General features: G+C 34.0%; 1 protein-coding gene across 1 annotated transcript in view; it reads left to right on the top strand.

Annotated features, from left to right (window-relative positions):
• Positions 1-14,258, top strand: part of CCDC172 (coiled-coil domain containing 172) — a 45,398-nt gene that overhangs the window by 29,080 nt on the left and 2,060 nt on the right. Inside the window, exons 5-6 of the mRNA XM_019725305.2 lie at positions 1,457-1,558; positions 1,912-2,014. Coding sequence (XP_019580864.1) covers positions 1,457-1,558; positions 1,912-2,014 — 205 coding nt within the window. The remainder of the gene's footprint in view (positions 1-1,456; positions 1,559-1,911; positions 2,015-14,258) is intronic.

Here is a 14,258-nt window from a genome sequence, read left to right as displayed (position 1 = left end):
AGACACACTGCCCTCTTGTGTCTCCTAGGTTGTGCTGTGCTTCCTCCTGCCTCAGGACTTTTGAATATGCTTTATTGGAATATTTTCCTTATCTTTATTTAATTTAGTCATTCTTCTGATAGCAGCTCAAATGTTACTTCCTCAGGAAATCCTTCTCTGACACGTACGCCCTCCATCCCACGTTAGGTCATTTCCTCTGAGTATATTGTCTCATGACTTTATACTGTTTTCTTGAGAACATTATAATTACATACTTAGTTGATTCATGTCTATCACCCTTACTAACGTGTAAGGACAGGAACTGTGTGTGTTTTGATCACCTGTGTATTTCTAAAATGTGCTTAGTTCATTCATCCATTCAATAATTACTTATTGTATTTTGTGTGTGTGCATCAGGCACTTTATAGGCATTGGTGGTACTGCAGTGAGCAAAAAAGAAAAAGAAAAAATCCCTGTGCTCGTAGAGCCTACGTTCCTATAAAGGAAGACAAACATTCATACTTTAACATGTCAGAATAGGAAGATCACATTAAAAAGAAGAATCCTGCCTTAATAGTTGAATTAAACTAGCCTTAGATTTAAGGCTATTCTAGACCTACTATTAAAAAAGATTTTAAAAACAAGGTTTGAACCTGATCTACAAGTTACTTAACTGCCTGCTAAATAATAGGCATCAGCATGCTTTAGGGGAAGATACCAAAACTCAAACATTTAACAAAATAGTAAACACAGTGTCTAGTATCCAATGAAAAATCACTAGACATTTAAAGAAGCAGCAAATTGTAACTCATTGCAAGGAGGAAGTTAGGTCCATAGAAACATATCCACAGATGAGAGAGATGAGGCAATTAGCAAAGAAAGACTTTAAAATTGCTCTCATAAATATTATAAATATACTCCATGGCATGGATATAATAAAGAGATTAATGAAAAATATTTTAAAAATAAAAAACAGAAAAAGCATTTGATAAGATCCAATACCTTTTTGTGATAAAAATATAAATGTAAAATATAAAAGTTTGTTCTGGGAATAAAGGAAGGAATTCTAGGTAGAAAAGACATTATTAGCAAATACTGTGGAAGCTGTAGCCATATAGAGATTATTATGCAGAGTCATTTTAAATATGCTTTAGTTATGAAGGACATAGTTTTCTCATTATCTCATTGGGAAGTTTGTTTTGCTTAGTGATAATTATATTATTTTGAATTCTCTCTTTTGAATTCTCTCTAGTCTTAACCATCAACTAACATTCTTTTATATCTAATTGGTGCTTAGCCTAATTTTGGTCAGTTTATTAGAAACAATTCCTAGGTGGCCAAGAGAAGCTAGTTCAGGCTTAAAATTGACCACATGCTGCTTAAATTTTTACTACACAAGAAAAAGTTAATAAGTGCTGACATATTTATGGCAAAGCCTAAATAGTTTAAAATACGGTTTTTGTTTATTTGTTTCTAGAAATGAAATCCATGGAACATGACAATGGCCCATTAAATGAACTTCAGAAACAAAAGAGTGAATTAATGCAAGAATTATTTACTCTGCAGAGAAAAATTAAAGGTATGACCTTTATGTGTTAGTGTATTTTGCTGATGAGTGTATTTATATACACATGATAGGGTTATATTCTTTCAAAATGCATCCGCCTATTGGGATATAATGCTATTATTGGTATAAAAAAGGAATAGGTCAAACAATGAATTGATCAGTGTTAGATCTGATTCTTTTAATGTCCCAAATTTTGTTAAGATTTTTTGTGTGCCTTTAATCAGTATATTAAAGTAGAAAAATAAAAATCATTAGTATGTAGATTTTACATGAAGCACCAAAAATTAGATTGTTTTTACGAATGAATACAGACAACCTTTATGTTTTATTTTTAAAAGATTGTAAGAATTTTGTTAATTGTTTAGTTTTAGAGGATAAAAAGAATGCAGCCGTTTGTACTACCAAATACCTCGAGGCAGAAAAAATAAAAATCAATGAAAAGCCTCAAAATGATGCTGAATGCTTAAGGTAAGAATTGCCTATTATAATTTGGTATAAAATCTGGTAATTTTTCAAGTTGTCAAATAGATTTCAGCATAAAGCTAAATGCATACATTTTTTTAAGTTCTAGATGATAACATGCTAATAAGCAAACACTTCACTGTCGAGAAAGCATTGCACATAAATTTCATGATCCATTGGGTTGATAATACTGAAATCAATTTTTTCTTATATCTGGTAGATTAGTGTTATTCACATCCAAATAGATTAAGAAAAAGCATTGGTCCCACAACTCTTCTTTCTGTTCCTAACTTTTCTTTTGGAAATGATTGAAATTATTTTTAATCTTTCTAGATTTCAGGGGGGGGAAATCACAGTCTGATATTTTGTTTGCAATTTGTTATTCTGGTTTTGTGCCTAAAGAATGAAAATATATCTTCTGTATGGAATATTCAGAGGCTTTTTATGTATTTGGATAATGAAAGAATGGCTGGCTAATGTTTAAAATGACATGGTCATATACACAAGGAGGAAATAAACAATTTATTAATTTGACTATTATTTATTAACAATTCAATGTTCTATTTGCAGGCTTAATTTTAAAGAAGTTTCTGTCCTGTCTAGGCTTAATATAACAAAAAAACCTCATTCCTGAGTCTCTAAAGAAGTAAATGAAGCCTTCTTCTACATAACTCATATAGGAAATCTGTCCACTAGAGCTGAACAGATTCCTCAAATTAGTAATGTATTGCCTTAGGCCATCATTTTAGTAGATTGTGAGAAAATATTTGCAATAAGTTTTGTAAGCATGAAATATAAATCTCTTGGGTGATGTGTGTGATACAGAATTAGTTTCCATAATAACACTCTGCTCATTAATTTTTTTACACTTTTAAAATTGTAATGCCCACTGGTATCATTATAGTTAGTAGTGTAAGGGCTTCCAATAGGAACATCCAGTTTTGTGGGTTTATCACTCAGTCATAAAAATTTGCCCTGGGTTAAAATTAAACACACAGAGTCTGTTAGTGCTTTTTCCTTCACTGATGGTGACGGAGGAAATTTGGATAGAAAGGAGCATCAGTCCATATACCTAGTCCATTCTTTAGATTTTAGCAATTATTAATTGACATGCCGATATCTATCGATTCCCACTCTAAATTCTTTGATGTATGTAGCTTAGTTTCCCCACTTAGTTCTATAAAAGTTATTTGAAGTGTGAAGAACAGAGTCCAAGTACTAAATGTAAAAATTTTAAAAGAGGGCCATCAGTCTCTTTTAAAATTTTTTTTAACAATTTATTGGGGTGGCATTGGTTAGTAAAATTATATAGGTTTCAAGTGTACAACTCTAAAATACACCATCTATATATCACATTGTGTGCTCACCACCCAGTCAGTTCTCCTTCCATCATCATATAGATGGTGTATTTACCCTCTTCTACCATCTCCCTCCCCCCTTACCCTCTGGTAACCACTAAACTGTTGTCTGTGTCTATGAGTTTTTGTTTCTTTGTCTTGTTCATTTGTTGCTTTGTTTTATATCCCACATATGAGTGAAGTCATATGGTTTTCGTCTTTTCTGTCTGACTTATTTTGCTTACATAATAATCTCAAGATCCATCCATGTTGTTGCAAATGGCAGTGTTTCATCTTTTCTGATGACTGAGTAATATTCCATTGTGTATATGTACCATATCTTCTTTATCCAATCATCTATCGAAGAACACTTTGGTTTTCATATCTTGGCCACTGTGAATAATGCTGACCCTCATACACTGTTGGTGAGAATATACATTGGTATAGCTACTATGAGAAACAATATGGAGGTTCCTCAAAAAATTAAAAATAGAAATTACCATATGACCCAGCAATCCCTTTTCTGAGTATCTATCCAAAAAATCTGAAAACAATAAATTTATCTGTAGAGATATATGTACCTTTATGTCCATCAGTCTTATAATTAGTGCAATAACAAGAAGCTAGTGATGGCAAGAAACAATATGACGTTATTCAAGTTTATCATGAATGGCAAAATTAAATTGGTTTTATCCCTAAATTTTTGAATAGTCTGTTTCATCTGTATGTTCAAATATATACTGAATTCTGTAATAGTTGCCTTTTTCTTAATTTTTCCGGTTTAGTTGCTACTGGCATGGATGCTATTTTTACTGGAGGGTTTCTCAAACGTGGCACTGCTGATATTTGGAGCCAGGTTATTCTTTGTGGTGGGGACTGTCCTATGCAATGTAGGACATTTAGCAGCATCCCTGGCCTTTACCATCTAGATGCCAGTAGCACTTCTCACCCCCCATCTATGACAACCAGAAATGGCCCCTGGGAACAGGGGGTGTGGGAAAAATCGTCCCCAGTTGACAACCAGCTTTATTTTAAGGTTATTATAATTATACTTTCATTAAACTTTAGTAAGAAAGCAATTACAAAAAAATAATATTAGTTCATATCTATGAGCTTAATTATTTCTACTTTTAGTAATTAGAAGATTTTGATACATATTTTATTTGTCTGTATTACTGAATTCTTTTAATTAGTATGTTGTTTTTTAAGTTAATTTGCCATGTTCAGGTTATTTGTTGAACTCTATTTTGATACCATCCATTAAAGTAGAGAACACTACATTCATAATGGTTTAATCATCTCTTCCTTAGGTAATCTGTCCCTATTTATAAATATCAAGATGTCTGTTTATTTAAAAGATTCTATATTGAACCCTGTGGGATTATTAATTAGCACATGTTAAGGCAACTAACTTGTAGAATTTTGCTATGATTAACACCTAACCCAGGGGTTGGATTAATTCCTAAGAAGCTTCCGAAGGCCTGTAAAACCATGACTGAGCTAGTTTTTCCATATGGTGTAGGGAGGCCAGAAATGATAAAGCTCAGAGTCTTAAGAACAAGTAAACATAGAGGTTAAGTATACAAATCCTTTGAATCCCAGCTCTGCTGTTTACTAGGTTAGTGACTTTGGAAAAGCAATTTAACTTGGCTATGCCTCAGTCTCTACATCTATAAAATGAAGTTAGTAACAGCACCCACTCACAAGATTACCGTAAAAAATAAATTACTTAATTCATATACATCCCTCAGAACACTGCTTAGCACACTGTAAATGCTCTATAATTACGAGATATAATTATATAATTACTTATGATTTTATTTTTATTTCATACCATCCATGAGGATTTCACACTTTTCAAGCTTCTTTCTCATTTTTTCTTCAGCTTGTCCTTTAAATGGAGAGGCTTCCTAAAGGTTAATCATTGATTGTCTTCTTACTTTGTACTCTCTGTGGGAGATCTCATCTGGTCTAATGGTTTTAGTTATCCTCTATAGATAATTTCCAATTTTTGTCCCTAACTCCTCTTTCCTAAGCTCCATTCCTAAATTCCAAACAGTCTAATATAAACGTAGAAATAGAATGAAAGTGATGCTGCTCTGATTAAAAAACAAACAAAATCAAAACCAAAAATTGTCAGAAGTCAAAGGGTCTTCATAATCTGCCAGTCCTTTATCTCCTTGCATTTTTATCACATGCCTTATGCTGCTAGTACATCGGAATGCTATTTGTGGAATTCCAAATATGCAGCAGGCCATCACACCTCTGTATTTTTCTCCATCAGCTAAAATCCAGCTTACTTGTCAAGGGCCACCTCACATATCATCTTTTCTGAGTATTGCTCAAATCCAAAATGTAGTAGACATTTTTGACATGTTCACAAATCACACCATTTTCACCCTACCCAATCTATCATCAAGTTTTGTTGCTTTTATCTCCAAAATATTTCTTGAATCCTTCAATTCTCTGTCTCCTTTGCTAATAACATCCAAGTTCTAGCCACCACCCTCTCACCTGGATCACAGTAACAATCTCTCTTCTACTTGCCACTCATTCACTCTTGCACCCTCCAATGTATACAAATCGTCATCCCTCTTACTAAAATCGTTCAGTGGCTTCGTAATGTATGTCAGCAAAACTGACGTCCTTTGTGTGGCTTTCATGCCTTGCCACAATATGGCCTCTGACCACATCCCTGATGTTATTTTCAATCATGATGCCCACCTCACACTGCTCCCTCAAGCACTCTAAAATGTCTTCCACCCAAGCGCCTTTGTCCACGTCTCTCCTTCTCCTTCGCCTGCCTATCTCCTACCTGGTGGGACATACCCATCCTTTAGGTCTCAGTTGAAATGTTTTCTTAGAGAAGCTCTTCCTTACTCTGTGATCTAGATTGTGTAACCTCTGTTATGTTTCCTAATAGCGCCCTATTTTTTCTTTCATAGCACAGATTCCATTTTGCAATTACATATTTATTTGCTTTATTTCCACCGTGTGCTCAGTAAGAGGAGGAATCTTGTCTACTTTGTTTACCATTGTATGCTAATGGTCTCATGCTTTGGTACAGAGCTTGGAATATAGTAGGCATTGAAGAAATAAATGGAGAAATAAACAAATGTACTAAATTATGAAAGCTTTCTTCTACTGTTCCTTTCTCTGTGGTATTAGAGAATATGCTTATAATTCTGTTATTAATCATACTCTGCGATAGTTATATGTATCCGTCTGTCCGTCTGGACTGGGAACTCCCTCCACTTCATGTTCATTTTTCTATCAGTCTCTGCATCTAGCACAGTCAGGGGTTAATAGTGTTCCAAATATTTATTGCACTCATTGAGAGTCTACATGTAATTTTATTTTCAAGACAAAGAAGATAGAAGTTCATTACATATTTTCAATGTTATTTGCAAAAACATGGTATATTCTAACCACTAAGATAGACTGATGGAATTTTTTCTACTGATTTTTTCTTCCATGTAGAAAATACTTGACTGGTTTAACTCTCCTAGCTTCTCCCACCCCCCAGCACCTCCCCTCTCTTGTTCAAGGTTAGGAGGAGTGACTCAATCTGGTCAGTTTGGAAAGGTAAACTGGAGAACCCAGCCCCTTCCTTTCCCCTATCTCTTTGGAGCTGGCTTGCCTGAGAGAGCATATGTTGCACTCTGTTCCTCTATTCTTTGAGCTTCAGAGTGGTAGGACTCCATGAGAGAAAGCTTGTGGCATCCAATTCTACCTTTAATGGTGTCAGTTAGGTTAGTCTCATTCTGTGGTTCCATATTGGTAAGTCCTTTCCTTGTAGATATAATCCACATTCGCCAGTATCTGCTACATCAGTAGTAATTGTGACATTTTAGCCTCCTTCCTCCCTTCCTTATTTCTCTTTTGGGCAGAATTCAGACAGGAAAGAAGAAGGTTATATACTGGACTCCCAACATCTATCATTTTTATTATTATCTAATACAGTGGTCACTAAAATGCAGTTCTAGAGCATGACTTTTCATTTACTCCAAATAGTAATTAAGCATACCTTAGGACAACTTGAAACCCTTCAGGCATTTTCCTTACCCACAAAACTCCTTTCTAGAATGGTTTTACATTTTTTTTTTTTATAACCAAATATTGGTGCTTGTTTAATGCAGCAGGAAGTTTATTTCAGAAATGAAACTGCAAAGTCAACAGCACGGGAATTTTCCTTCTGAACATTTGAAGATAGTATGGTTTTGTGAAGAGCACTATTCACAATGGAAACTGCTTAAAAGTTAATATAACTTTAGAGTGCTACTGAGACACTCTAAATGCATTATATGAAGTAGTAAGTCAATGCTGGTGCCTCTTCAGTGAAAAAGTCATCCAGCTAAGTTGGTCATAGAGTTCACATCAATGGTCCTTAGATTTATAAGAAGGCATAAACACATGATGGTATTCAATATTTTCAACCTCTCTAAAAGAGAGATAAAAATGTATATTTACACATGTACATATTTTTTATTTTACCAAATATGTGTAGATATTTTTAAATTATGAGTAGGCTATGTTGATTGAATACAAAATTCAAACACTACAAAAATGTAAAACATCAAAGTCTCTCTCATTGCCTCACTTTAGAAACCCTCAGGGTAACCATTGTTAAAAGTTTCACATATATCCTTCCAGAATTTATGCGTGTGTGTGTGTGTGTGTGTGTGTCTATGTGTGTGTAGCAAAGAAATGAGATCACATCACTACTGGTCTGTAATTTGCCTTATTACGTAGCAAAATATTATAGACATTTCCCGTGTTACTTTGTACTGATTAGCTTCATTCTTTTTAATGCCCATGTATAGAGATACCATATTTACATTACCTTTCTCCCATTGATAGATGTATAAGAGTTTCTAAATAGTCATAATTAGAAACATTTTAATGAATGTACCCTTAAATACTCGTAGGAGTGTTTCTGTAACATTATTTAGAATAAGCATCATTTACTAGAGTAGTAGGAATTGTTGTCCAAGCTGCACTGAGAAAAAAACGCACATTTACTTTGTAGTATCTGTGTTGTCAACAAGAATGAACTCAAAGTAGACAAGTGTAACAAGATCTTAGTTTTAAAATTTCTGGAAAACACTAGTCAAAATAATTATATATCTGTAACTAATCCATCTGTCTTTTTTTAACATTTATAAAATATGAAAATATACTAATTCTAGGACAATTCTAAGTTATGTATTTTGTTGAATACTTCTGTTGATTGCATCTTTTCTGGTAAAACTTCATCATTTATTCACTAACAGAAGTGTCTCTACAGCATTGATTGTGTAGCCTTCAAGCTAATAGAGATCCCGTTTTGTGAATTCTTGGCACATGCTATAGTTATTAAAGTTTCAAAGTAAATACAAGGGAAATTTGGATGGTAGAATCAGTTGATTATTTTAAAAGTTGTATTCTGACATAAGTGTGCCTAATTGTAAATATACCAAAACTTTGAAATAATTTTGTTTATTATATGAGCCATATATAATATTAAAGTAATCATTTTCAAAATTCCTTGGTATCTTTGATACTACAATAAAATTTTTTTAATTTTTTATGTGTTACCTCTTTATTAGGTTGGTGCAAAAGTAATTGTGGTTTTTGCAATTATTTTTAACCCTTCAAACCGCAATTTCTTTGGCACCAACCTAATAAACAACCCCATTTGTTATGGGAATGGGGAAGACAATAGAGAACGTGTGGTAAAAGAAGGTGCCTAATCCACCCAACCCAGGATTTGCGGTAACACAGGTGAGAGCAGGACCCATCTTTTACCTTCTTCTCAGCAGATCTCTGGTTCAGCCTTACACACCTGTGAAGGTTCTTATCTGTCTGCTGGTGGCCTGGACTGAGGGAAAGGCATAATTAGAAAACTGAAATTCTGCTTTCATATATTCAACTTTCAAACCTTTTAGAAATAAATTGTATATGAAAGAGGATGCCCTATTTGTCTTTAAAAACAGTGTTATGTCTTTAAAAACAGTGTTTTGTGTTTAAATGGCACTAAAATAATTTTCATATTAATTAATATAGGGAAATAGTAAGAAAGTCAAACCATGAAAAAACTAGTGAAAGTAGAAAAGCGGACTTATTAAACGTCTGGTATGATTAAGGAAACCAAAAAGGATAAGATTAACAGACTTAGCGTGAAGATAGTTCAATGTGTCAGAAAAGTCATCAACTTAGAATGATAAAGTGGGAGAAATTTATAATAATTATGACAAGCGGGATAACAGTTTATCAAATATTCAACTGATAAAAAAATCAATAAGAAAACATTAAAATCAATAGTTTTTCATTCATGTATGTATCCACCAAACATGCATTAAATACCTACTTTGTACCATACACTGTGCACATTACTGGGGGATACCACGATGAGTAAGACAAGATAATTCAGTTAAACTGCTTATCAATAAATGTAAATTAAAACCTCTGGGTATTATTTTTATATCAGATTTTGAAAGAGATTTTTAAATGACCGTAATCAAAATTGGCAGGAGTGTGGTATAGAGATAATGTATACACTGTTATGGCAGTATATATTGCATATGTTTAGAATGCAATTTGAAGCCTATAAATTACTGTAAGCATCTTTAAAAGGTTTATGCCATTTGACCCAATAACTCCACTTAGCAGTTCTCTCCTAAGGAAAGTAATTCCAAGTACAGAAGAAATTTTATGCACAAAAGTGTTCATAGAAATGTTATTTATGGTAGAACAAAAAAGGAACAACTTAAATGCTATACCAGAAATGAATGATTAAGTTAACTGTGGTGTAACCACTTAGACTGACGCATATTTATCTTAAATTTGATAAGCATTAAGCAAAAGAAAAAATTCGGAGGTAAAATTACATAATCACTAGTCTATGGAAACAAGACCATGATGAAATATGCCTAAATTTTAATAGCAGTTGAGGTTGTATACTAGGACTTTGGTTGAAATTTTTCCTTCTTTCTACTTAAATAGTGCTTGTGTACAGTTTTATTGCTAAAAAGGTATTCTTTAGGTTAAGGCTTTTCTATGACACTTAGAGGTAACTGAAAAAAAAAACTGCAATGATACAGCAAATCAAAAATACATGGAACACAGGCTTTGCTAAACTATTAATAGCAATATTGGCCCATTCTCGTCATAAGTTGATTGTTCAGAGAAAGGTGACAATAACCAGTGCAAACTGCCCTTAGTTATTGCACAGTAGGTGAAGGAAGTTCTTGACTCCTGTAGGCGTCGGTCTGTGTCCCAAAGCATGAAATCCGTTTACCGTTGTACAGCTGTGACTCCTGCAAATGTATTCATATTCATGCCATTATCATCTAGCCTCTCTGAAAGCTAGCAACAGCAATCTTTAAGTGCAGATCTAAATTCTACAGCTTGATTACATGCTGAATAGTGAAATACTTCCTATAATTTGCTCTAAATGCCCTCCTTAATTTCCGTAGTCTCATTCTTATTGTTAGCTAACTAAAGGCGAAAGTGGTCACCACCCATTTCTGAAGGACAGGAAAGATCTTACAGAACCTGTAGTCCATTTGAACTGAAGAGGAGGAGGGCAAGTATTGATGGGTATGTTGGGAGGAAAGATCCCTACGATTTTATTTGAAGAGATAAATATGTTAAAAGGAAGCCTTAAGTAGATTGTATAGCAGCATCTGTGGTACATTCTAGCTCTGCATTTAACCTTCCACTTACCCTTTAAAAATATCTATTACAGGAGGTTTTATGCTTGTGTAAACATCTAATGCTCAAAATTAATAACTTGTTCTGTCTTTCCTATTTGAGCATTCCTTCAGAATTCCTATTTACCATTAAATTCCTCGAAGTTCAAAACACAATGAACTTCATATATATAGGGTATTGTTTCCTCATCCATCCCTGTAACGATTATGTTTTTATTCTGCAACTATATGTCAGTTGTAAAGTAAAATATAATGAGGACCTGTGATCTAAACTAGAACATTACCAATAACTCACATTAGCTGTGGGCTCCTTCTTTATCCCACACACCCTCCCTTACCCCAGATGTAACTGCTGTCCTACAGCGTTACTGTGTTTCGTGTGTGCGTGTGTGTGTGTGTGTGTGTGTGTGAGTTGCACTATCTTTATCAAGTTTAGGTATATATTTGCTTCAGAAAAGAAGTTGACTTTTCCTTATTTTTATACTTTGGAGCAATATATGTAGTATTGGGATTATTTGGTTTTTAAAAGTGATTTTGCTTTTTATTGATAGTATAGTTCTTTGAAAACTTTCTCCATTTCAGCTATAGTTATTGGGTGAGAAATAGAACTTGAAAGTGCTACAACCTTTAAAGACAAGGAAAAAGCAAGAGATGGAAATTAAGGGCCATGGATAAACTAAAGAAAGTCATAAAATCAAAAACACAGCACCCCTTTCCTCCCCCAAAGTAAAAAGCCATTGATTTAAAAAAAAACAAAAAACTTCCTCTGATTCTACAAAAGCCAGTATTCTCCACCCTGAGGCCTCAGACTTGTTGTCAGTGTTTTCCCACATAGGGTGGGACTTGCTCTTTCTGAGGATCTCCCCATGACCTCCCTTTCCTTTCTCTTCCCGTCCATCTAATTGCTGCTTCACTCTCTGTGTTGGTGTGGTTTTTCTGGATTTAGATGTTTATTTCCCTACTTACATGTAATTTCAAGTTTGTAATATCCTTTGTTTCTTAGTTAGCTTGTCAGTATGGTTTATGGGTGGCATTATTTTGTTTTCCTATTAAGCAATTGTTTTTATTTAGGTGGTTGTCAGTATTCTATAGGAACCTGGATTCCTGTTATTGTCTTTTTTTAAAGATAGGCTTATTGAAGTATTAGTTACATGCAACGAAGTTCACCCTTTTTAATATACAGTTTTGGCAAACACATTCAGTTACCATATTCCCCCCAAAATAAGACCAGGTCTTATATTAATTTTTGCTCCAAAAATGCATTAGGGCATATTTTCAGGGGATGTCTTATTTTTTCATGTACAGCAATCTACGTTTATTCAAATACAGTCATGTCATCTTCTGGAACATCGTCATAACGTGTTAAATGCGTCCGTCTGGCTGACGATCTTAACTGGGGCTTATTTTGGGGGTAGGTCTTGTTTTCAGGGAAACACGGTATGTAACTACCACCACAATCAAAACAATACTTCCATCTACCCCAAAAGTTCCTGCTTTCCCATTTATAATCAAAATTCACAACCCACTCCCAGCCTCTGATCTATTTTCTTTTCCTAGTTTCGCCTTTTCCTATATGTCATATAAATGGAATAATATGCTATGTAGCCTCTTGTCTCACTTCTTTTATGTAGCATAATGCATTTGAGATTTAGCCATACTGTTCTAATATCCATGAAGCCTGGTGACGCTCAACTGGGCAGGAAGGAGTTTGCAACTGCAACACACAACTCTTGACTAACAGCCATAGAGCAGCCAGTCCTGGGGTCCCGCCCCAGCTTCCTGGCTGTGAAATAGATGGGGGAGTCTTTCTGGGGACAGAGGGTGCTTGGGGGAGAGGGGAGGGAGGGGGTCCGTAAGCACGCCCAGCCCCTGCCTCATTCTCTTAGCTTCATAATTGGAACCTTGACCTGATCTAAAATGGACTTTGTAGCAACCAGAGGAGCATCAGCGGGTCAAGCATAGAATTTTACAAAAATAACGAAGTGCTTTGAAGCACAGCTACAAGAAGCTCAGAGAACTCCCAGCATCAATTTTTAAAACAGCAAACATCTTCATACATTATATTCAAACATCTGAAAAACACAGATAAAGAGAAAATCATGAAGGAAGGCAGAAAAAGAAAAGACATAAAGACACATTACATACAAAGGATGAAGATAAGAATTGCAGTAGACTTATCAGAAATCATGCAGAACAGAAGACAAAGGAATGACATCTTTAAACATTGAAAGAGCTGTCAACTGAGAAATCTCAATGAAAATATACTTCATAAATGAAAGCAAATTAAGATATTTTTAATACACATAAGTGTATAGAATTCCTTGAGAACAGATTACATTACAAAAAGGCTATAGTAAATTTTTCAGGAAGAATAAGATACCATATAGGAATGTGGAGCTACACCAAGAAATAAAAGCTCCAGAAATGATGAAAATGGAGGTAAATATAAAAGCCTTTTTTATTTTTAATTGCTCTGAAAGATAAATGACTAAAGCAAAAATACTAGCAGTATATTTTATGTTTATAGTAAATGTAAAAGAAAAATAAGTGATGACAATGAGGACAAAAAACAGCAGGGAGTAATTAGAAACGTACTGTAAGTACAGTTGTATAATATTATTTGAGAGTACAGTAGTGAATTGAAGATGTATATTGTAAACCTAGTGCAAGCATTACAAAATATTTAAAATATGTATAAAAATAGATCAATAGGAGTAGATAAAATACAGTCATAAAAAAAAATCAATCCAAAAGCAGGCAGTAAGAGAGGAAAACAGGGACAAAGAACAGATGGAACAAATAGAAAACAATTAGCAAAATTTTTAATCCAGTCAAATAAATAATTATATTAATTATAAATGGCCTAAACACATCAACCAGAAGACAGAGATTATCATATTAGGTAAAAGAGTAAGATACAACTATATAATTTCTACAAGAAACTCACTTTAAAAATAAAGACATAGATAGGTTAAAAGTAAAAGGATGGAAAATGATATTCTATGCCAGCAATGTCTGAGAATTCTAGTTTTTTCCTCTTTGTCAGCACTTGGCATTGCCTGTTTTTCATTTTAGCTATTCTGGTGGGTGTGTAATGGCATTACGTTGTGCTTTTCTTTTGTGTTTTCTTGATGACTAATGAAGTTGAGCACCTTTTCATATTTTTATTAGCCTTTTGGTATCTTTTGTGAATAATCTGGTGAGAGATAGTGTGTCTGT

The sequence above is a fragment of the Rhinolophus sinicus genome, linkage group LG07 (assembly GCF_036562045.2).
Source record: "Rhinolophus sinicus isolate RSC01 linkage group LG07, ASM3656204v1, whole genome shotgun sequence".
In the NCBI taxonomy this organism is placed as follows: Eukaryota; Metazoa; Chordata; class Mammalia; order Chiroptera; family Rhinolophidae; genus Rhinolophus; species Rhinolophus sinicus.
Note: the sequence above shows the minus strand (reverse complement) of the source record. Positions and strands in the feature narration are given on the sequence as shown.